This window comes from Pectinophora gossypiella, chromosome 1, assembly GCF_024362695.1.
Source record: "Pectinophora gossypiella chromosome 1, ilPecGoss1.1, whole genome shotgun sequence".
Taxonomy (NCBI): Eukaryota; Metazoa; Arthropoda; class Insecta; order Lepidoptera; family Gelechiidae; genus Pectinophora; species Pectinophora gossypiella.
This window is the reverse complement of record NC_065404.1, coordinates 9,436,072-9,461,560: the sequence shown is the minus strand read 5'-3', so window position 1 is coordinate 9,461,560 and position 25,489 is coordinate 9,436,072. Positions and strand designations below refer to the sequence as shown.

General features: G+C 39.9%; 2 protein-coding genes across 2 annotated transcripts in view; both read right to left on the bottom strand.

The window, feature by feature from the left end:
- The window catches only part of LOC126367315 (uncharacterized), an 84,065-nt gene extending 77,682 nt beyond the window's left edge, over positions 1 to 6,383 (bottom strand). Inside the window, exon 1 of the mRNA XM_050010788.1 lies at positions 6,082 to 6,383. The gene's annotated coding sequence lies outside the window, so the exon portion shown is untranslated. The remainder of the gene's footprint in view (positions 1 to 6,081) is intronic.
- An 11,173-nt stretch (positions 6,384 to 17,556) lies between these two features.
- LOC126367148 (uncharacterized) lies at positions 17,557 to 22,617 on the bottom strand. The gene is made up of 3 exons (XM_050010553.1): positions 21,540 to 22,617; positions 20,327 to 21,149; positions 17,557 to 18,646 (listed from the first exon to the last, which is right to left on the bottom strand). Exons 1-3 carry the CDS (start codon positions 22,615 to 22,617, stop codon positions 17,563 to 17,565), a joined length of 2,985 nt encoding a protein of 994 aa, XP_049866510.1. The 3' UTR covers positions 17,557 to 17,562.
- Positions 22,618 to 25,489: the final 2,872 nt, after the last annotated feature.

The window sequence follows — 25,489 nt, the reverse complement described above, 5'->3', positions numbered from 1 at the left end:
TGGCAGTGCATTACGCAGGCCGCTCTGCACTTCTGGCGCCGGTGGAAGTCGGAATACTTGCACACATTGCAACAAAGGCAGAAGTGGTTTGTTGATACACCTAACTTAAACGTAAACGATTTGGTCTTAATTCATAACGATAACGTACCGTGTCAACAATGGAGTTTGGGTCGTGTAGAACAGATTCACCCTGGACGTGATGGTAGAGTTCGCGTTGTTACATTACGTACACAAAATTCACGGTTACAACGGCCTGTTTCCAAATTGAGTCCTCTCCCAAAAGAGCAGGACCAATAACTTTGTTATTTATTTCTATCATAATAATATCATTCATACACTTAATTATTTATTATACAGTCCATTAGCTTATCTTATTATAAAAAAATATAACTTAGTTTTCTTTGTCAACAATAAAGTACATTATAAGTAGTATATTTAATAATTCTACTCTTGTGATGTTATTACCTATTTTGAAATCACTGTTGATTTCGGTGGGGGGTAAATGTTAGGACACCGACCATGAATCCCTTCCAAAAACTCCTTTGGTTCGCGCCAAAAACTCCCGCCACCCCAAGCCAGGAAAAAAGAAAAATAAAGTGGACTCGACTACCGCCGTCGTGCGTTTCTATACAAGAAATTTCTAAAATAACATAAAAGTGTATTAATTCAAGTTGTGCTGTTTAAAATTAATCTGAAAGTGCACTAGCAGTCTCCAGAGCACCCCGGGGTCAGAAGAAACCAAATTCAACAATCCTGTAAGTACCTTTCCTTTGGTCGGTGTTTTTGTATGGGCAAGTCTACTTTTCAGATTCAAAAATATCACTAATCTCAGTTATCCAACAGTTTTAAAACGTTTCATTTTAATAATCAAAATCAAATTAAAATATACTTTATTGCACAGAACTAAAATTCAACAGTCAGACATAACACATGAATACAGTACAATTTGGGCAATTATGATTTTAATTTTACATTTAGTTTTGATTTTAATAATTGTAACTTTGATTTCATTATTATTTTAACATTTTTGATTGTAACTTTTAATTTTAAATTGATTTTATGTAATTACCGGAAATAATTATTGCATTTTATATAATTTTTTATTTATTAATTTTTTGTTTGCTTTGCACACTCACTTTTACTTATATGCGCAAATGTCAAATTGCAATATTGCTTTTTTAGATGAATTGCTTCGATGTGGCTTTTTTAACTAAAAAGTTATCTGCAAATAACTCTTAAGTACATAAGTATTTTTTCTAATCTAATTTAGCCCACAAGATCCCATTGCTGGGCAAAGGTAGGGAAGACCCTACCTGTTGGTCCTGTGCGTATTCCGGCCAGTCCCTCCAGTAAGCGTCAAAGTGGCCACGGCGCCATCTCTTTCGATGTCTGCTACGTCGCCTATGATACTCGTCATGAGGCACCTAATGCGGGACGACCAAAAAAATATCTCACTGCTCTGCGCTCACCGTTCCAAAAAAATAAAGTATGAAGTAAAACAAATACAGGCTCATGATATCGGTGCCCGTTTCAGTTGATTGAAAACGCTTTATCAGTTATGCGTGATCAGAAATTGAACACGCGTCTACAAGTAAAATGTTATTTCAAAGGTAATCAAAATATTCCATTGCAGCATACGCTTATTAAATGGATTGGTATAACAGTTTTAATCAAGTCGATAGCTTTATTTTTGTGCAATAATATAAAATATGGGTAGGTACGTACCTACCGCAAAAAAAAAACTGTGCGCAATTTCTTAGTGCATTTCGTTTTACTTATATATTAAATAATACAGTGTGTTAGTGACATCGTAACGAATACTGACGGGAATGATTCAGACAATCGACGAGTTGATATCATGTGGAATTTCTTCTCGGAAAATTCATGAAAAATCTCGGAATTTCGTTTTTATCTCAATTCCGTACTTTTGCGACGGAAAATTCCATTTCCATTCTCAAAGTTTTCGTTACGATGTCACTAACACCCTGTATATTTTTCTTCTTAGACGCGGAATGAAGTAGGCAATGATCGATTATAAACTACACGCTTGAATAAGTGTATGGAAATATCAATCAAATGTTACATGAGCTTATCACTGATATGCAAACAATGGCATTATAGTTAAAGAAAGTATTATAAGTAAGATTAGAAAAACTAATATAAAACGTCTCGTGCTAAGAAGCGCCGTCGTGTCGTTTATAACCACTTACCTACATTACGCTTTGGTCCAAAACAACGATTAATAATTAATAATAAATGACATATTACAGACAGAGTAACAGCCTCCGTGGTCTAGTAGTTAGTGTTAGGCTCACGATCTGGAGGTCCGGGTTCGATTCCCGATGGGGACATTTTCGAAATCACTTTGTGAGACTGTCCTTTGTTTAGTAAAGACTTTACAGGCTTGAATCACCTAATTGTCTGAAAAATTAGTTGATTCCCTGCTTCGGAGGGCACGTTAAGCCGTTGGTCCCGGCTATTAGCCGTAAAAATACCTCCACCAACCCGCAGTGGAGCGGCGTGGTGGAGTATGCTCCATACCCCCTTCGGTTAATTGAGGGGAGTCCTGTGCCCAGCAGTGGGACGTATATAGGCTATTTATGTTATAATACATATTACAGAAATGGAGGGAGGCCTTTGCCCAGCAGTGGGAGACTTTAGGCTAGATAAGACATATTACAGAAGGGTTTGAATAATGCTGGCCTTTGCAGGCTACGTTACTCAAAACAATATAGATGGCGCTGTACAATTTTTCCTTCCTTTAACCGTCTAATTTCATTGATAACAGGTATAAATGGTGACTCTTTTTATTACACCCAGGCACAAGCGCATTTCCCACCCACTATTCATCATCATCAGCCCATTAACGTCCCCACTGCTGGGGCACGGGCCTTCCCTATGGATGGATAGGGCCTTAAACCAACACGCGGGCCCAGTGCGGATTGATGGTTATTAACGACTGCTAATGCAGCCAGGGCCAACGTCTTAACGTGCTTTCCGAAGCACGGAGGAGCTCGAGATGAAAACTTTTTTTTGTGGTCACCCACCCATCCTATGACCGGCCTTTGCGAAATTTGCTTAACTTCAACAATCTCAGACCGAGCGCGTTTACCGCTGCGCCACCGAGCTCCTCAGACCCATTATTATTATGATCAAAATAAAGAGATGCAATGTGATCCAAATATCAAGCACCAATTATTTTTATGCAATATGCTTCTTATTGGAAGAATTATATAGGCGAGTAATGAGAATATAGGTACCTAATTATCACGTTAAAAAAAAGTTGTTCTATAGTCTCTGCTTACCCCGGTGGGAAATAGGCGTGAGTTTATGTATGTATGTATGTATGTATCACGTTAAAGCTGTACAACGCCATCTGTATTGTTTTTGCTGAACGTAGCCTAGAAAATCCCTCATTGTGCTATGGCATTAACTGTGTAGAACCTCCTTCTATTTCTTATTGATCACAATAACTATGTTGTATGACTTATTAATTAAGATTTGAACAAGTTGAGTATCTTGATAAATACTATTTAAGATTTAAGTACATATTCGAATAAAAAGATAAAACTCTACATAAAAGCGTTTAATCATTGTTTTAAGTTTACGCGGTTAATGGTGCTAATTCCTGTAAATACCATCTAATTTTATTTTAAGTTATATCTGTCATTTTCTTATCCGCCGAAAAGGAAAGGGACGGGTAATCGACAAGCATAAAAGTTATGGAACACACGTCAATTTTAAGCACAAATCTAAACCAACCGTCTAAAAATTTTACATCCGTCAATAACCCGACACAGTTAAGTAGACAGCACGTCAAACGGATTGCATACCAGCGACGTACCTTTTGATTCGCCCGGGTTATTCATTCACTTACTTACTCATTCTTCCTAAAATTAAGAGCTGTGAATCATCCGTCCCTTTCCTTTTCGACGGATATGAAAATGACGGATATAACTTAAAATAAAATTAGGCGGTGTCTGCAGGAATCGGGGCCAATCATAATTAAAACACAAAAAAGCGTTAAATCTACAAATCAGTAAGAATGTCCAGTACATGTTAATCAAAATATAACCATATCAAATATACTTTATTGCACAGAACTAAATTTCAACAATAAGACATAACACATGAATACAGTACAATTTGGGCGGCCTTATTGCTCTAGAGCAATTTCTTCCAGGTAACCACATTTACAAACAACTTGGATGCGGGATGGTGCAACAAGAAATAAATACCTAAAGTTAATGTCGGGTTTATTCAGTCTATTGTGGGTCCATCCATCATAATGGTCCAAAGAGAGATGCGTTTAAATCGGATTGCAAGTGATTAGTTACGGAAGAAAGATTGTAAAACAATTTCAATCAATCACATGGAAAATTATTATGATTTATGTCCCCTAATGTTAACTTAAGTAATACTATGATATTTAAATAATTTGTTTAAACTTTTTGTTACAATGTATACTTATTATATGTATGAATAAACGAATGTTGTGGACATGGTACTTAATTAATAAAAAAAAAACTTAATCTACTCCAATGTCGGATAGACATAATAAATAACATAATTTATTATAATCACAGTCCTTGAGCAACTTGATCTGCGAATTTGTAATCGATAACTTGTTTTATATACAATTTTTAAGTAAATAATAGATAAAAAATTGTGCTTAACCAAAACTCTATTGTTTTTAAGCGATTCAATTTGCATTTCAAACTGCAATTTTTACTTTTATGAGGAGTTCGTACGACAGTGATGTGGGTGTTAGTGGTAGAGTCGGAAGAGGAAGGCCTAGGTGAACATACTGCGATCAAATCCAGGATGTTTGGAGGAAAGGCCAGGTCAAGAGTAATCTAAACCGACGAGCATACGTGAAGATTTTGATGAGAATGGAAGAAGCGAAAGTGATGTGTCAGGATCATTGTCTCGAACTGTAATCAGCTCTCGAATTTATATAATCTAATTCATAATAATATGAAAATGCATCATATCGATTTTATTTCTCTAGTAATCGATTTAGGTTATACACAACACTGGCAAAGAAAAAAGCAATTTTTTTTGCGGGCTGTCATTATGAAAAAAATAAATCACTTGCTGAGAACAAATGAAGGAGCGAACACAATACATACACTATTCAGAAATAGATTCAGGATGAAATTTCAATGTTTTATCAGTACTCCTGTCGATGCGCAGGAAGAATCATCAGTTAAGTCTTATAATAGGTACTTACTTATTATATTTTTCTTATTATCAGTTATGTTATTTTGTGTAATCACTCGAACTCTTCAGTGTTCAGATAATTCGTGACCGTATAATTATGTATGGTTCACGTTAATCGTACTAAGTGGAATTCCGTGGTCTCTGCCTACCCCAACCGGAAATTGGCGTGATGTTTTGTATGTGTGTATGACAATAATAATCAAAACTAGCAAACCAACTCAATTGATATCTTTACATACAAAAAAATGGTGCTTGGCACTGTTTATAACTCTGCTAGTTCCGAAAGAAGTATAGGCATGAATTTATGTGTGCTAAAGGACTATCAATATCTCCTAAATGTGACACTTTGGAATATGGTCTTCAAGACTTCTTTTGAATAGGGCGTCGCCGTTTCCCAAAATCCTCCAAATGTGGCTACTATGCCAAAAAGTTACGGACCCCCTTTCATCTTGTTGATTATATTTATAATATTACTTATTTTCTGTAATTTTGCTCTATAGGTTGACTTTCAAGGTAAAACATGAGACCTAAATGAACACCAGTTAAGTCGTGGCAGCCCACACTTCCCGGACCGTAACTGTCACAGTCGTTAACCGGGTAGTTCTCTTAATTATTCTCATAACTTTACCCGCTGAGCAAACACAAAACTACACTGCATCTTTACATTAGCAGCATACGTTGCATTCTAAAGTACATTTTCATTACCGACGCAGCTGAAAGTGTCGGAACGAATTGAGGCAATAAATACTCCTGGGCAACGATCAAGTATTCGAACGATGCACTCTACTCGTCATGTCACCAATACATGATGTTAAGCTTTGCATCTAAATACCAAATAGGTAAACTTATTACATATACCTTGAATCAACTGACGGTGTACTGCTCGTATCTCGAACGGTTGTCGTCCAACTTCTTTCTTCTAACTGCACTTTGATAAATGATTATGGGTGTATTCAAACGACACGAAGGTATTCCATTTAGTTTTGGTGGGACTGGCTTAACGAGTTTAGGGAAACGTTGGTGTGCGCGATGACCGGTCACTTGATAACGATAGAGATGAGCATGCGCTGCACGCGGCACGGGCGACGCGTGCGACGCGCGGTTATCAACTAAACACATTAAAACGCCGGCCGTGCACTGTACAACCTTCCTAGCGGCCTGTTAACAAAGGAGCTAGTACCGATGATTTGTCAAGCTAGGTGTCTGCGATCAAACCAGCAATGATACCGAATGACTGAGCTAAATCGATTCCAACACAATCGGCGACGTGCAATCGAAATTATCTCAAGGTCGTGCCAAAGCAGTTTTCCATTTCCACGAGTCACATTTTCTATGTTTCCCATTTAGGTACTCTTCGTTATAATGTATTAGAATCATTTACTTTGTAAATTAAGTAATTAAAGTAGTTGATGAGATACTTTGTATCTGTTATTGTATCTAATAGAATACATTATCTACACTGTAAGAAGAGTTAGTTACAGGAAAGACTGCGAGTGGCGAAGATAAAATAGTCGATGAGCGGTTGTATTCTCAGATTGGAGAAATGACTAACGACACTATGAGCAATACGCCAGACATGTAAATGGACGATATTATTCAAGATAATAGCTACTGTGTGTTTACAGCTTACTTTAACGTATAAAGGTAAAGATGGCCCAATGCCCGGGTTACCTACATAAGGCTAGTATTTCGAACTCGTAAAGTAAGCTTCGTGTGGAAAACACGATACACGCTAGGGAGATGAAAGTTAGCCTCGTGTAAAGTCTATTTTAAGCCAGTAAGCTTAGCATTACAAGTCAGCTAAGGTATTTTAGTAACACACATACATTTAGGGGTAATCAGATGCTATGGGATTTCATTAGCTGCGATTCTTTCTTACTTCTCTTGCTTCTTTCACAATCATCATTCGTTTCATACCCGTGCGTTAGTTCAGAGTACATCGTAATAAACCTTTTTAAGGACAACCCCAATATGGTCAATATACCTCTTTTTAGGCCTTTTTTGCTATCTTTACCAACAATTTTCGCCTTATATACCTTTTGCTTTTTTGATCCTACTATCCTTCATCCACTCTATGTGTTGAAACCTTTTTTTAACATTCCCTTTCTCAATCTTAGTTAAACTAAGTACTACATTATCTTGTACACCACATCTCTCTTATCACACTGTTTCTTATTCACTCAGATTTCTATTTTATCAGCTAGAGACTTCCCCTATTTCCTGTTATTACAATCCTGCCTTATAAGTAAAGAAGAATCTAATTGGTATGTGTGCGATCAAGAAATACCTTTGTAATATATTATATAAATATAAAACCAGAATGCTACATTACTATAATTTACTAATATAACATTGCATCACACCTGTATCCCCGAAGAGGTAGGCAGAGGTGAATAGTATACACACCCATTTTCGCCAATATAATTTATTAGTCTAGCCTGATATATAGTACTCAAGTATAACCCGCGCAAACCTAAAGGTGCTGATAAACTTGAGCATTCACTTGTAATGAGCATTTGTGTGACGAGAAAAATACGAGAACATTTTAGCGAGCATTCTATTGAGCGTTCTTGCTCATGAAAACATTCATAGCAATGTTTGGCTCTATGGCTCGACTCGTTGTTCAGTTTGACAAATATAAAAACGGCGAATGCATGATGTTCTGTTTCTGCATCTAAATTAAATTTAAAAAGTTCGTTACAGAACAATAGCTACAGTAGGTACCAGAAATCTACCCACTATACGAGCTAAAGCTGGAATCGGGTTAAACAACGCCGGCGGATTTTCTTAAGCCAATGATAATAGTGCCTCTCAAGAGTTTTCAACGTTATTTTCTATAGGGATTCTCGGTTCAGTGAAACAACATTGGAGCAGATCATTCTATATATCAGCTAAGCTAAGTCCTGAAGATTATGTAATGGAATCCCGGATTATGCTATTACAATCCGTCTTATCGTCGTTAAAGGTACCTACTGTGAAAACTTAGTAGTATACAGGTATGAATGGAAGTGGTTACGGTGGTGTTTTGAGAAAAATGCGCATTTGCTAAAATTAATCTTTTGAACTCTTTTCGCTCTGCCCACACCAATAGAAATTACAGTCGATGTGAGTTTGTATTATATAATTATTCATATTTCATTCTCTTTTAGAATCGCATCAAATTACGACCACATTCCTTTTGTAGGCAGCTATGACTAGGTTGAATTGTAACATTTATTACACTGGATCCAATTGACAAATTGATTTTATGGCTCATTGGGTTTTACGAGCGAGATGGAGACACTGTTTGTGGAACCAAATTACTCTTCCAACGACAGTAAGTATATAAAACTGCCACAGTGTGATACAACGTGATACAAATCTAGATATCACAAAAGCATACAATTTGTTGTTTGAAAAAACATGGTACTATATGGCTTAGCTACTGCGAAAAAACAGCAACATCACGTGTCTGTATAGCATTCGCATAATTCGGATCCGTAAAATAAATATTTTTTTGGCTATAAGTACTTTAATACTCGGAACAATTTTCGCTATTTTATCCCCGCGATAACGGTTTTCTTTGGCCTTGTCTATGCGTAATTATGTGTGTGTCCTCTTTCAGTCGGAACATGCACTATTTATTTACTTATTTGCGTATTTCTAGAGTAGTAAATTACACTGCATTTATTCATTTCACGACCTATTTCGTCTAAGCTGTCCTTCCAGACTTGATTACCATTTGTTTGTCTCAGCTTCAATGTCTTTTGAATTTTGCATGTGTTATATTTTTAATTTACTTACTGTTTGATTAATTTGGCAGCTGTCAGAACATTTATATTTTCATGATATTATCGCCATATAGTGAATACCACGTAAACACTTTTTGAAAAATCACATTGTAACAACCCATACATTCCACATCATTAGTACCACAAGAAATCCACTAGATGTCGCTGTACAAAATTAGAACGCGCAAGCAAAGTTATTTCGCGATTCAATGTCTACCACCGAATGGTCTGACTTTTCATTCTAGCTACCTAGGCGTATTAGGGTGCTTCCACTTTGTGGGACATTCTCGTACGTACTAACGGTTTAGGATTTCCTCAGCAGGTTGCTCCCACTTTGTGAGACGTCCTGTTGGTGGCGCCCTCTAGCGACTAAGTTACCGTGTTACATATTTCTGCAGTCTGTTACTCTGGAATAAACGCATTTACGTGGACCCCCTTGGATGTTGTTCTCCGTGAGCTCCCCACTACCACCTCCAAACCCTTTTACATTGGCGCTCCAACTCGTGGCCTTAAGGGGAAGACCTTAGGCAAGAATCCACTCTGGCGAGCAAACGAAGATCGACATCCCCAAAGTTCTACGTCACGCGTTCCGGACGGACTACAGCACTCCGCGGGAAGACCAAGAAGGCACCGAACATGGCGTTGTCACCCGAACAGTTCGAAGTTCTGTTGAATGATCAGCGACGTCATCAGTCCGAACTCATCGCTACCCTGGCTGGTGCGAACAAGAAGACCCTCGTCGATTGCACGGCTCGTTTTGGTGGCAATAAAGACTCAGTGGAATCATTCTTGGCGGCCCTTCAACTGTTTAAAGAACTTGAAAAGTTGACCGACAGGGACGTCATTAAGGGACTGCCTCTGCTCCTCACTGACGATGCCAGTGACTGGTGGGACGGTGTTAAGGACACTGTGACGACTTACACCGCCTTCAAAGAGAAGATCCGTCAAAAATATGCACCCAAGCAACCTACTTACCTGCTTTACAATGACATCAACACCACAAAGCAGAAGGAAACCGAGACAACCGAAGACTTCGTAGCCCGGAAGCGGTTACTCTTTTCGAAGTTACCAGGGCCCTGTTTTATAAAGCTGACAATCCGACAAGTCGACATATGTCAAAAAGTGACAATCCTAAAATTTTTCTGTTTAATAAAACTGACAGGCGACAAATTTGTCACGGTGGAAAATTTACAAATATGTCGAATTGTCGCGACAATTCGACATATTTCTGTTTAATAAAACTTTTTGGGCGACAGGTGACAGGTGACAATTTGTCGTGAAAAACTTGTCAAATCAGCTTTATTAAACAGAAAATTGTCACGACATATTGACATATTTGTAGAATTGTCCGACAATTCTGACAGGAGAGTTACCCTCTGTCGCGAAACTATATTTTGAATTTTAAAGGAGTAAGAAAGTGTTTATAAAACACGCATTACAAAAAATGGTACTATCATCGAGCAGTGAAACTAGTGAAAGTCAATTGGGCACTAAACTTCCCAAACAGTATGTTTCTATTTTCATAGATAATCCCCAAAATACTTAGTTTCTTGTGCATTTCCATCACACGCGATCAAAACAAACAATCGAAGTTGCACTAGTGATTGATTCTTTCTTTTACTTTGTTAATATTTTTTCTATTTTACCCTCATTTAGCTTCATAAAACATTATTATTTACAAATATGTCAAAATTCGACATAATTGTCACGACAATCCCACAATTGTGGTGACGTAATAATTTGACTGTGGTTTTTTGACATATGTCGAGTTTTATTAAACGCTTTTTTAAATGACAAATATGTCACGTTTTCACGGTCGATTTTTGACATAATTGTTACCTTTATAAAACAGCCTAAGCGCGACAATTCTACAATTTTGTCATTTTTTGACAGATATGTCGAATTGTCAGCTTTATAAAACAGGGCCCAGAGCCGAAGCACCCCGAGACACAACAGATCGACATGATGTATATGCTGCTTCGACTGGACATTCGTGACAAAATTCGCCGCAATAGTATCGGAACTTTCGACGACCTGATTGAGTCTGCCCTAGGCGTGGAAAAGGTATTGGAGGAGCGAGTCCAAGTCGAAGTTCCATCAACGTCAAAGCCTGCAGTGACTGAACCTGCAGCAACACGTCGTACTGCAAAGGTCAAGTGCGGCTTTTGCAAGAATTCAGGCCATACGTCCGAAGTATGCCGGAAAAGGGCGAGAGCCGAGAAGTCAGCGAGCTTTAACAAGGAAGCTAGTCCCAACAAGATGGTGGATCTCCCTACTACGACGACCCCAAAGGTATCGTGCTACGGATGCGGCGCACCAGGTGTTGTTCGTACGAACTGTCCCAATTGTGCAGGGAAGAAGTCCCAATATATAAAAGCCGAAGACATCAGTTTCTGCGCTCTAAACGTCAAGGCATGTGTCAGAACGCGGCCTATAATGTTCCTCGAGGTTGGTGGCATATACGGACACGCACACGTGGACACCGGTGCCAAAGCGAGCATAGCCTCTTACTCTTTATACCTGAATCTCATTGAAAAGGGCTATACCTTCAAGGAAGAGCAGGTCAACCTTAGCCTTGCTGATGGTGTCGCTAAGGTACAGAAAGTACTAGTGGTTCAAGTGACCGTGAGACTCAATGACCGACCCACCACATTCCTTGTCCTACCGGAGTCCAGGAATAATAAAACCCTTCTGGGTATAGGATTTCTAGAGGCAGCTGGAGTAATCCTGGACCTGGCTCAATTTACGTGGAAGTTTTACGACAATGATACAGTGTACGAGCTGTATACGGAGGATTTTGCTAAGTTTACGGAGAAGGCACCCCGGAATTTACTTGGACCTCGGATAAACTCAGAGGACGCGGCGACACCTATCTCTATAGCCTCCATGGGAAGAAGCATCCCAGACGGAACACCGACTGCCGATCAATGCGCATCCATCCATCCTAAAGTACGGCGTGTAGCCCAGAGTACGCCTCAGCCAACAACTATTTTCGACGGATACTCACCCAGGTTAGAGTTCATGTTTCGAGACGCCCAGATGACTTTCGACCAGCCAGAAGAAGATCTCTCTCCACACACTCATATGTTGTTCCCAGACACCCGCTACCTTGCCGCTAATATGCTCAACGCCGGTCAACAGGCTAAGCTTGAGACACTGCTGACGAAACACGAGCAGTTTTGATCCAGGGGGAGGGCGCAGACGAGCATCCAGCAGAGTATGCTAGTCGCTTACTAACCCCAGCCAAGAAAGTTCAACAGCAACCCACACCTGAAAACACTAGTCGTCGAGGCACAGGTCGACCCCGAAGAAACAATTAGACTTTCCAGCTCCTTCGCCGAGACGTCTTCAGGACCTGAGGGGGAGACTGTAACAACCCATACATTCCACATCATTAGTACCACAAGAAATCCACTAGATGTCGCTGTACAAAATTAGAACGCGCAAGCAAAGTTATTTCGCGATTCAATGTCTACCACCGAATGGTCTGACTTTTCATTCTAGCTACCTAGGCGTATTAGGGTGCTTCCACTTTGTGGGACATTCTCGTACGTACTAACGGTTTAGGATTTCCTCAGCAGGTTGCTCCCACTTTGTGAGACGTCCTGTTGGTGGCGCCCTCTAGCGACTAAGTTACCGTGTTACATATTTCTGCAGTCTGTTACTCTGGAATAAACGCATTTACGTGGACCCCCTTGGATTTTGTTCTCCGTGAGCTCCCCACTACCACCTCCAAACCCCTTTTACAACATTATAAAATGTGTATCCTCAAAAAAATCAGTATGTAATTAAATTAATTTCATTCCGGGGCAAACTATTAGCAAAAATTATATCCGAATGAAAAAAAGCGGCCTACGTATATAAATGAATGATATACTATTTGCTATGTGTGTTACATCCTGGCTATGCTACGTTAGCTAAGGTGCAAACGAAATAATCGACATCGGCAGTGACAATGACAAAATTTACATAATCGATTAATTGATTATCACAATCATTTGGCTAAGGCCCCTGTCAAATTAATTAAGCTTATTTAACGAAGCAGGTAAGTATATTCAAGTAGAAATTCATTAGACGTTCGAAATTAAGACAAACGTCCGTTTTTTTGGTTTGTTTTTAGACTCTTTTGTAATCATTTATTTTTATTTTGGTGCAACAAAATATATTTGTATTTGTATTAATAAGCAAAAGCGGCGAGGTACTACTAAAATTGTAATGAGTACTATGCTACAACATGAACCTCAAAATACCTAATAGCTTCTCCAGACATATTCGAGACACAAATTACATCTATTGGCAGTATGGCTTTTGTGGAGGGTGGTTTATTAACAGCAAGTGTCGTTCGTTTGGCGACGCCATTACGTCGCGATCACAGGTAGGTTACACGGGTAAATTAAACTTCAACTAATTGTAGTTGAGATTTAATTTCCTTTGAATTGTATTTGTATTGTAAGTTGAGAATTGGCTCAACTATGGTTTCAGTAACACCTTTATTCTTAAAGTAGTTGGTAAAGCGTAGCCTTATTGAGTCAATTACTTAGTTTAGTAGGCAATTTAGCCATTGGATTGATTCCATTTAATGAACAAATTTATTCCAAATTTAACACATGATGTCAGATTGAATCATGACAACCAAATCTATAGGAACAGAGTCGTGGAGTAGGTATATTCATTATACCACGTTTCCATCCATTTTGAGAAACAGGGGGAGGTTTGTGCATAGTTCTAAGAAATCACGCGTAATGCTATATGACTACTGTGTGATATTTTTTATGAAACGTCAAAACGAACATTTTATGAGGAATTTATTTAGTAGGTTCATTTGTTTGTTTGTTTACTGGCACTCTGATGTCATCAATGAACGCGGTTTTAATTCATAATTAAAATTCCAAAATAAGCCATGAAAAATTTTTTTATGGGTTTTATCCAATCAAGTACCCTATTGATTCTTTACAATTCAAACGTATTTCAGTTCAATAATTTACTTGTTTCACAGCCAGCTCATTGAACTTACTTGAGGATAAATGAAACCAATTTGTTACTTGGGGACGCGAACAATTTACTCTATTACTTTGTTAGATCCGTGACGGAGGGACAGGCTTAAATTTAAAATTCTCTTGCCATAAACAGACAATATTATTTTACATATTTTTCTTACCATTTTCTATTCGTAACTACCTAATTGTACGCGTTTCGGGCTTGATTAGAATAAAAAATATATACATAATTTATAATAACAGAAAGAAGAGCGATCCTCGTTATCTTCTTTTATTTTACAGCGATTATTATTTGTATTAGACTTCTAGTACTTTCAATATAATTTTATCTTTGGTGGTGTAATAAACATATACCAAGCTAATCTGAATCTACAGTTTCTAACGCGTCCAACGCGTCGTATGGTGTCTTAAAATCTTACATAGAGGTAGAAGACAATATGCAGTATTGAAGTCGGAAAAAATAGTGCGAGTAATTAGTTGCGATTTCTAGTGTTTTTGTTTTTTTAATCTAGTAACTTAATTTTTTTTGGTACAATAATGATGACGACACAGGCCCGTTCTTGTCCCCTGATAGTATTCATTTTCAAAAATAGAACTCACTATGACTGCGATACTAGTAGGTACAGGTACAACACTAATCTGTCATGTAATGTCTGTGGTTTGTGGTCAGTATTCCGTCAATCAGCATACAGCCCTACAAATAACGATTACAGTACAGTAATAATAAGGTCGATTTTTGTTTGAATCCTAAGTCGACTGAGGAATGATTGATTGAAATATGTAATAGCTCCCTAAGACACACTGTGACTTTTTGCAGCGACTCTTGTCGCATTGCGATTCGCGATTCAGTCGCGCAAACGCAAATTGTCAACCTTTATGATGACACGTTATCACATCGTTAAGAATTCTAGCTTTATTTAATATTATCTTTGTTTACAGATAAGCTTATCGAAACCTACCAATGTGACTACTACTTTCTTAAGTTATAAATCCATTGTTAGGTAGATAGAAAGTTAATACTTTCTTGGTAAAGTAAAACATTTTAAAACATTTTTTTTTTATATCAGAGACTATATTTTGCTTGCGACACGTTTCATTATGAATTCGTTTTACTCACTAGATGATATATACCTATTTAGCTACTGTAAATGTTACATTATATATATTGTACTAAATTAATTAATTTTGAAACCTAGTAACTACTAAATCACTACTCGATACAATACCTACATACAGGCTTTGATTAAGACGAAACAGTAAACCTGGATTCACTGACAAAACAGCTGCCTAAATTGTACTCTTGCCATTACAAGAGACTTAATTAGGTTATATCTTTGATGTAGTTGCTAATTAATTTCTTGTTTACAATTTGAAGGTATTGGCAAATACGGCTATAGTCGTAAATTAATTCCCGAGGCTCCAATCATAAAAACTTTATCGAAACTGTCAAAGGGAATATGAATTTTGTGTATTTAGTACGTAATTTGGGGAAAATGAGTACCTTTTGTTTAGGATAAAGCTACAGTAATTGCGTATAGAGTGCTACTTCATCGGTGCATTGACTTGTAATTTATACTGCCTCTTTGACTGTCGAGCATTCGCCTGTAATGTAAGATTACATGTTTGTATTCGAGCATTACATTACACGAGCATTCGTCTGTAATGTAAGATTACATGTTTGTATTTGACCATTACATTAAACGAACATTCGTCTGTAATGTAATGCTCAAAATGGAAAATAAATATGACATTACCAGCGGTGAAAGAGCACTCTAGATACGATCGAGTAATACACCATAATAGCCGACGCAACTTTTATTTTGTACTTTTGTGCTTTTTTTGTACCATGTTAACGTAAAAGACACATACAAAAAAAAAATCACATAAATGCATCCGAATAATTCAAGCCATTGAAACTTTTAATTAGCACGCTGCCGCTGACGGGGTCCTTCTTTTCCTTTGTTCAGACCTTCCGATGGTGGTCCTTTCCGTATACTTATCTACCGAGTTCTAAGGCATAATTTTGGCAAAGAACGCTCTGTGTTGAGATTTCTGCTCCCTAGGTGACCAGCATAATAATATGGTGAGAGCCCTCAGCGGTCGCTATTTGTCCGGTTCAGTACTTATTGAATGCCGTCTTAAGACAACAGAATCAAGTTTGTCTGCTGTTTCGTTCTTAATAATAAGAATAGTCCCAATTAGTTGTAATCAATATTATTATACTATATAATGAAACGTACCAAATCAGTATTATTATAAATACTGGTAAGACTAAACTGTACGATTATAACTAAATCCTCAGGAATAAAAAATTACCAGATTGAAATGAACTTCTTCTTAATTAAATTAAATTAAATAAAATATTCTTATGTGTAAGTTCGAAATGAACTTACACATAAGAATAAGTTGATCTCGTAGGTACTCGGTTCAGATCAACAACTCCACAAAGGGATATCTAACCGTCTTTGTTAAGTTTCATTCATTAGATCTATTACTTACTCAAAATTTTCCAGGTATTACGACCTCGTAATAATACCTAATTAGGAACAAATCCCTTCAAAAGAAAACTTTTCTGGTAGTCGGTATAAAGTAAACTGACAAATACAAACTTTGAACTCTACAAAGGAGAGTGGAAAAAATGTTTTTAACAAAGACTGGGAGTAATGGATTGAACTAAGCCGGTCTAGACCAGAGGTTTTCGAACTTTTAACATATCGGGTAACCCACAAAAATACTTTTTATTTTACAGAACTTCATATCAAATGATTTTAAATCAAAACAACTTTAATTTTGGATTAGAAGATTTTTTTATTACTAGAAATACTTACCTATTTTAAAAAGCCAAACACTTGGATAATAGCCAATAATTGCTGCCAATTTAGTGCCAATAAACTATATAACACGGACAGCCTATTAAATTAGTGTTCAGGAAAAAACAATATCGCAAAGTATTAAGTAGTTTTCCAAAAATATTAGTACTGAATATCTCGGGTTGATAACAATATTGATGGAAAAATCGCTTAGAGTCGGGCGCTCATCCTACCCGGTGATGGTATAATGGTTAACACGCTCGTTTGGGTTAGAATCCCGTCCGCGTCACACTTGTTCGTTTTAATTTGACACCTGCGCCATCTATCCGAGACATTGAGTTTTTCCTGACAGTGATAGGCTCTCTGTGATATAAGTTTGTGAGCACTAAGTGGGCAACATTAAGCTAGTTTACAACTAGTCAAATCAGTTACTTTTTACTAAACGTCAAAACACGAAGTTACTATGGAATTTATAAAGAAAAAAGCACACTGTGACGTTATCGAAAAACGTGATAAAATGTAGGTTATGGGGGTGGCTAGCCAGGTGTTGAAGTAAAACAGTCGGATCTCAGGGTAATCTTTTGTTTAATGGGGTGATTGTCACAATATATTCAGATTCACACGAGTTCTTACAAGATTGGCACACAAATTTAAGAAAAGGGCGCGTATAGCGTGCGCGTGGTTCGCAATCGTCCAGAGAAGAGAAAAAATATGAAAGTGACAGATAGCGGGGGCGCGCGGGGGGTGGCGCGGCACGCTCATTTAACAATTAAAGCGCGCGGGCATACGACCGCGCGAGGCTCGTTCGTTTCGCCGACCCAGACAATGTTCGGTAGGCCGGGTTGCTATATACTCCCCCTCCAGTCCTGGAGGACGTCCTCGCTCCTGGACTGGCTGCTCAGACTGCTTCCTACCCGGTCGTCCTCGTTTCCTTTTAGGAATGACAGGTTTAGGTGGAGTTACCTCACTGCCTGTGTACCGAGTAAGATCTTGAAGATGATACTTCCCTATAATATCGTCGGGGTTCTCCATGCGCGCGATGCTGTAGGTCGTAGGACTAACCTTCTGCGCGATGCGATAAGGACCATCTCGACGTGGGACGAATTTGGATGTAAGCTCCTTGGAACTCTTGCTCAGGACGTGTGATTGTAGAAGAACTAAGTCACCTACTTGAAAGTGGTCTCCAGGACGCCGTGACTGGTCAGCGTACTCTTTGCGCTTGTCCTGCTGCACTTCTACACGTTCCCGGATCGCCGATAGGGAGTTGATAAATTGTCTGAGATATGGTGTTATCTGTGGGACAAAGTTATCTTTGTCTAGAATAGCACGAAGGTCATGTGTGACCTCTGTGGGAGACCTCATCTCTCTAGCCAAGGTCAAATAAGCTGGCGTCTTACCCGTAGTGCGGCATGGCGCGCTGTTCAGGGCAAAGCGAATGATGTGTAGCTTCTTTGGCCAGGATGGATGGTCGTTCTCCACGAGTTGCGCTAACATTACCTTTAAGTCGCGATTCTTTCTCTCTGCAGGGTTGGCTTCTGGATGGTAGAGTGGCACGAAGTTTTGCTTCACATCCAGGACCGACATGCATTGGCGCATGACTGCCGAGATGAATTGGACGCCGTTGTCCGATATTATCCGGCGAGGCAACCCGTATCGCATAAAATATTCCTCGATGAGGACACGCGCACATGCTTCTGATGTGGCTTCCTTTAGGGCAAATAGCTCTACCCACCTCGTCGCTGTGTCCTCGACGAGCAATATCCAACGCTCCCCCTGCTCACCCTCCGGGAGTGGGCCGAAGAGGTCAATGGCTAGCACCTCATTACGTTGATTCATAACTGGTGTTTGAAGAAGGCCGGGAGGCTTGGCATTTGTGGCTTTATACCTTTGGCAATGGATGCAGGATTTCACGTACTCCGTGACTAAGCGCCGCATTCCAGTGAAGTAGTACAGCTGCGCGATTTTCTGGTAGGTCCTGTCTATACCAGGGTGACCAGCCAGCGGGGAATCGTGGCACTGCTTGATTATGTCATTTACCTGAGTTGCTGGAATGACAAGCTGCGGTGACTCGCTGTCTGAATCAGGATTATACCTGTATAGCACGCCTTGGTTTAGTAGGTAACCTCTTTCAGTCCATCGTTGTGCTGCTGTTTCGTCGGTGGCTTCCAGCTCCTGGACTATCTTGGCGACTTCAGGATCGGTAAGTTGCTCCTGTCTTATCTGCTCGGGCTTTTTAGTAGGTAATTCAATAATTACCGAACAGACGCCGCAGTCCTCGCGGGTGCCTCCAGAGCAGATGGGTCGGCTCAGGGTGTCTGCCACGACGTTAGCTTTCCCTGGTGTGTACTGGAATCGAATATCAAACGATTGGAGTTTTAATGCCCAACGTACTAACCTTCCGGTTGGCGATTTCAGTGACAGCAGCCAGCGAAGAGGTTGATGGTCGCTTCCGATGACTACCGGTTGTCCATCTAAATAGGAACGAAAACGTTCAACTGCCCACACAACGGCCAGAGCTTCACGCTCGGTTGTGGAGTAGTTTCTTTCAGCTGCAGAAAGGAGTCTACTTGCGTACTCGATGGGCCTTTCCTCCTTGTCCTCCCCCTGTAATAAGACCGCGCCTAAGGCGTAGTTGCTTGCGTCGGTGCGCAGAATGAAGGGATTATTGAAATCAGGTTGGATCAATATTGGGGCAGAAGTAAGCAACTGCTTCAGTGTATTGAACGCTTGCGACTGAGCAGGGCCCCAAGACCAAACTTGATTCTTCCTAGTCAACCGTGTAAGTGGCTCAGCGACTTTGGAGAAGTTAGGAATGAATTTTCTAAACCATGAACAGGTTTGAAGGAAAGTCCTCATGTGTTTGAGGTTTGACGGCTCCTTCATCTCGAGGACAGCGTTTACCTTGTCACTGTCAACGGAGATGCCTTCTTGCGTAATGACGTGCCCCAGGTAACGGACGCTTTCTCTGGCGAACACGCATTTCTTCCGGTTGACGTGCAGATTAAATTGGCTAAGGCGTTGGAAGACTGCCTCGAGGTCACGCAGGTGTTGCTGAAGTCCTTCTGAAATGACTAGTATGTCATCTAAGTAAGTGAGTATAGTTACGTCTTTTAATGCTGCACATGTCCTGAAGCGATCGATGAGCCGCTGAAATGTCGCCGGAGCATTTTTCAATCCGAACGGCATTCGCTTGAAACGATAAGTACCTAGAGGTGTTACAAAGGCTGTTTTGTCCCTGTCAGCTTCACTGACGCTAACTTGCCAGTAACCCGCCTTTAAATCTAGGGTACTCATGTAGCAGTTCCTTTTCGTTGACTGTACGAGCTCATCAATGAGGGGCATGGGGTAAGTATCAGATTTGGTGACAGAATTTAACCGTCTGTAGTCGATACAGAAGCGGATACTACCATCTGACTTCGGCACGAGCAGCGCCGGGGCACTCCATGCAGACTCACATTCTTCGATAATGTCGGCCTGTAGCATATCTTCTATCTCCTTTCTCATCAACTCTTTCTTTGCAGGATTCAAGCGATAGGGAGGTACAGCAATAGGAGGGTGCTCACCTGTATCGATGCGATGCTCGGCGTAAGGTGTCGGGGCTCCCCCTGGCTCGAAGATCTGGGCGTACTTGACGAGTACTTGGGCAAGCGCCTGTCGTTCAGCTGAGCCAAGATGGGTACCTTCGTCATCCCGAAGCACGTCTGCAGAAGCGCAGTTGACGTCGCGAGAGGCAGGTTCAAACAGAAGCTTGTAACGAGTACCAGATTTGCTGAAGTACCAAGTTTCTGAGCTGAAGTCTAACACTACTCCGGCGGCAGAAATAAAGTCGATACCGAGGAGTGTCTCGTTGTTGTCGGAGTCCGGGAATACCAGAAATGGGATAGAAATAACAGTGTGTTCCAACCTCACCTGTAATGTTGTAGTTAGTACATCCATTACGCGAATGTGGCCGTCGGCGAGCTTCACCCGTCTCGACGTGCGGTGAAGAGGATGGCCTCGACGTAGAAGGAGAGTATATAGCGTATGACCCGCAATGCAATGCTTAGCGCCTGTGTCAATCAAAGCAGTACCATTAACACCCAAAATTTCGATTTTAAAAATTGGTCGCATGTCCTGATGCGAAGCGAGCCTGACGTGGTCGTTGCCTAACAATGATGCGTCCCCCGTACGTGCACACTCATCAAAATTCAAAGTACATTCATTTGAATACTTATCCCGATAATTAAATTTAGCATGGTCACCCTTATCCATATAACAATCACAGTTAGTAGACTTAGAATTATAAGCATCGTTATGAATTGAGCAATAACAATGGCAACCCTTAGGTTGTTGAACATTCACAAAACATTCATTAAAAATTTTATCCTTAGAAATAAATTTGTTATGGTCACCCTTATCCAGAAAGCAAGCAGAGTTATTGGTGTTAAAATTATTAACATTATTATGTATTAAGCAATAACAATGACAACCCTTAAGTTGATGAACACAAACACCCTCTGAACTATTGGAATTATTCTTATCTGATAAGAGCAACACATCTGACATATGAGTATTGTAAGTATTATTTATAGCTAAGTTATCAGATTGGTATGGAACATTACAGTCTCTAGCGTTCAAATGGTTATTTGAAGAAGGAATATTGGACTTATTAGAAAATTCCACACAATAAAAGCTTTCCTTACACTTGTCCTCATTATTATGTCCATTCGACTCCACACAAGTATTAAATTTTGTCTCACCTTGAGTGTTCGCTAACTTACGGCATGCATCTATCGTGTGACCGAATCTCTTGCAGTAGGTACACACTGGCCGCTGCTTCTTTGCAGTGGCGGGAGCCGGGTCTCGCGCAGGTGGAGGTGCAGGGGCGTGGGCGGCGGTCATCGACGTAGGCTCGGGGCGCGTCGGAGGGACGGAGAAAGCGGGCTCGGTGACAGGCGGGGCGCGACCAGCGGCTGCAGCATGCGCGGCGGGCGCGCGGCTTGGCTGCGCGGCGGCGGGCATGGCGCGACGGTGAGCGACGGGCGGCACGATCGGCGCCGTCGCATCTTCTATTTCACGTGCACGGCGGAGCAGTCCTGCGAACGTCGTAACTTCTTCTCGTCGCACTTGTCGTCGTATACGGTCGTTCAATAACCCGTACACCATGTCTAGCTCTACTTTCTCGCTAAGATCGCCGCGAGGGAGGCGTGCTAAGAGAGCGCGTGCTCTAGCTATAAAAATATCTGTACTTTCCTTGTCATGAGCCATTTTGAACAGTTGTAGGTACAGGCGATGAGGCGGACGTCGGTCTCCAAAGGCACTTATCAGGTTCTCCTTGGCTTCGTCCCATGTAGAGATAGTATTCTTAATGCCCAGCCACCATGTGGCTGCGTCTTGCGTTAAAAGCATAGATATGCCTCTGACTACATTTGCATCGCTGATCTGTGTACATTCAATATAACTGTCGACCGCATCTATAAACGCTTCCACGTCCGTCGGGTCGCCGCTGCCGCTGTATGTAGCTTTACATTGAGACATATTAGCATGGCTGTCTGGTAGCGGCGCCGGAGTCGATGAGGTCGCACGATGACTCAAAACAGACTCGAGTACGTCTTTGAAGGCTTCTGTCTGGGTTTTCTGAAGTGTCGCGACGAGGGCGGCGACACTTTCCTGTGAGAATGTCACGCTGGCATCGGTAGGGGGAATAGAGAACCGGTCGCCGATGGAAGGTGGGAATGCGTCGGCCGCGCCGGCGTCGTCACGTGTGGGCGGCGGCGGGTCGTAAGCAGCATCATCATCGGGCCGTAAAGTTTGCTCCTGACTTCGAGTGCGTGGCATTATCACGAAATATTCGAATCCACGTAGAAATCTTGTAAAAAATCTCGGAGGGCCTCCAGATTGTATAGGCGTGTTACAATTATTATTATCTTGTAGAAATCACGATGTATCGTTAGGTATCTGTGTTTTCTTATGATTATCTTGTAGAATTCACGACGTACCTTATAATATCTGGAGTTGAAAATCTTGAATAACCGCGTTGGGCTGCCAGATATGGGGGTGGCTAGCCAGGTGTTGAAGTAAAACAGTCGGATCTCAGGGTAATCTTTTGTTTAATGGGGTGATTGTCACAATATATTCAGATTCACACGAGTTCTTACAAGATTGGCACACAAATTTAAGAAAAGGGCGCGTATAGCGTGCGCGTGGTTCGCAATCGTCCAGAGAAGAGAAAAAATATGAAAGTGACAGATAGCGGGGGCGCGCGGGGGGTGGCGCGGCACGCTCATTTAACAATTAAAGCGCGCGGGCATACGACCGCGCGAGCATCGTTCGTTTCGCCGACCCAGACAATGTTCGGTAGGCCGGGTTGCTATAAGGTCTTTTATTACGTTTTTGTTGATTAAAATTAATAAATAAGTTAGAATAGAAAAAAGAAAATGTTTTCCGTTACTTTTAGGTCTATCTTTATTAAGTAATCAGAATTTCATAATTTATCTTGAACCTAGTACACGACCCAATTATTGGCTCATATATTATTCAAGCCCTAAGCTGATTTATTTTTTGTTTAATTTATAACATAACCTATTTCAACTCACTAGACGACATTGTAAACTAATACGTGGATAATGTGGTTGATTGTACATGTACTTATGTGAAAAAATCATACACCTGTTGTTAATATATCATGTATAATTGTTTATTATCCCATGAAAATAAATAAATAAATAAATATATTACCGTATCTAGTTATACCTACCAAAGGCGCTGACATTGTAGTAATGCGAGCCTAGCGCCCACGCACATCCGTCGCGCCACCCGTTGACAAGGCGTAGACATAAACATCCTCAATTCCTGGTCTGCATTGTTAGCAGAAATCCAATATACATTGTAAGTTAGAAGTAAGATAGTAATAAGCTTTGTTTTAATAATCAGTCTCATGTAGAGCTCCAAGCTAATAAAACGTCTTAATTAAATTTATTTTGTCTTTTTAAAAAAGTAATTTACCAAAGTCCAATTTTGACTGGCGCAGCCGGTAGGATACTCGCGTGTGAGTTCATAAGGCACAAAAATCGGTCTAAAGCTCACATACGTCGTTAACGTTATTGCGGGTATCCTCGAACCAAATAAATTTGTCAAAAGGCGGAATTTTAAGAAGAATAAATTAATTAGAAGAACGTTGCAGCTTGTACGAGTATCTATCAAGATAATATGCGGAGCAGCGGCTTGTGAGTAAACCTCTTCACTTTCCTGTTTTCCTCTCTATCTTGTTAGGCACTCCTACGTTTATTCGGATAAACATCTCCAGGGTAAACGTTGTCTGACTTCTACGTACATATTTAAAGGTTCAACCAATCGACTGTGTATGTATGTAGAACTTTTTTTATGAATAGAGTACTAAAATCGACCCTATTCTATACCTAGGTATCTATCGAAGATACAAATTAAGTTAGAGTTTAGGTATCTATCGAAGATACAAATTAAGTTAGATAAGCCAATAGAGTACTAAAATCGACTCTATTATAGTTTAGGTATCTATCGAAGATACAAATTAAGTTAGATAAGCCGATAGAGTACTAAAATCGACTCTATTTTAGTTAAGGTATCTATCGAAGATACAATATTAGTTTAAAATAAATAGGTTAAAATAGTTTACAATAATATAAAGTACTCCATTGACTTCATATTATTTAATTAAGTGATTTACTTGATTTATTTGTGTGATTTATTTTGTGTATTTTTGTGTATTAATTTTGTGTACCATATAATAATCAACAATGGGTGAAGTTCGGGTAATCCCCAACGAATTTCTATCCATCATCTCCAAATTTGACGGCGATCAAAGCCTACTTAATCTTTTCATCAATAAAAGTGAATATGTCATCCAAGCTTTTGCACGTGAAGGTAATTCAAATCAAAATTTGTACGTATTTCACGCTATAACCAGCAGACTTCTAGGCAAAGCTGCGTCCTTACTTAGTGAGCGTCAGGATATTCTCACATGGGACGATTTAAAATCACTCTTACTCCAACATTTTGGTGATCCTAGGACAGAAGAATGCATAGCCATTCAATTAGACTCAATCAAAATAAAACAGGGCGAATCTTTTATTGACTTTTGCCATAGAATCCAGGAAATTAGAAGCGCTCTTTTCGCGAAAGTGAATAGACATACTGACGAAGGAATCAAGGCAGCGAAAATGATAATTTATAATAACGCAGCCTTGAATGCATTTCTTTATAACTTGCCAGAGGATTTAATCAGAATTGTAAGGCTTAAAGGAGCTACTACATTGGAAATTGCTTTAGGTATTGTTACTGAGGAAACTAACTTCCAGTATCAATATAATTCTAAAAATAAATCAAAACAACAAAATCAGCAAACCCAAAATGTCATGTCACCTTCGACATTAGGATTTAAATTCCCCAATCAAAATCATGCTCCAATACAAAATAGGTTTAACACGCCTATCCCCAACGCAGGTTTCAGGTTTAACCCAAATACGAAATTTAACGCTCCACCTCAACTTCCAAATTTTAAATTCGGCATACCGAATCAGCAATACCGTATGCCCACAAATAATCCCGTCATGCAGCAACCAAACTTTAAATTCGGCATTCCGAATCAGCAAAATCGTATGCCTACCTATCAACCCAATACACAACCACCTAACTTCAAATTCGGTATACCCAACCAATACCGTCCACAGAA

What these genes read in the sequence shown, in the direction of transcription:
- LOC126367148 (XM_050010553.1), bottom strand. Translation starts at nt 22,617, where the DNA reads ATGCCACGCACTCGAAGTCAGGAGCAAACTTTACGGCCCGATGATGAT. An exon ending in TAAGTTAGCGAACACTCAAG is followed by an intron (nt 21,150 to 21,539) that starts GTGAGACAAAAT and finishes AAATTTTTAATG; the next exon opens with AATGTTTTGTGAATGTTCAA. An exon ending in GCTGTACCTCCCTATCGCTT is followed by an intron (nt 18,647 to 20,326) that starts GAATCCTGCAAA and finishes CGGCCTTCTTCA; the next exon opens with AACACCAGTTATGAATCAAC.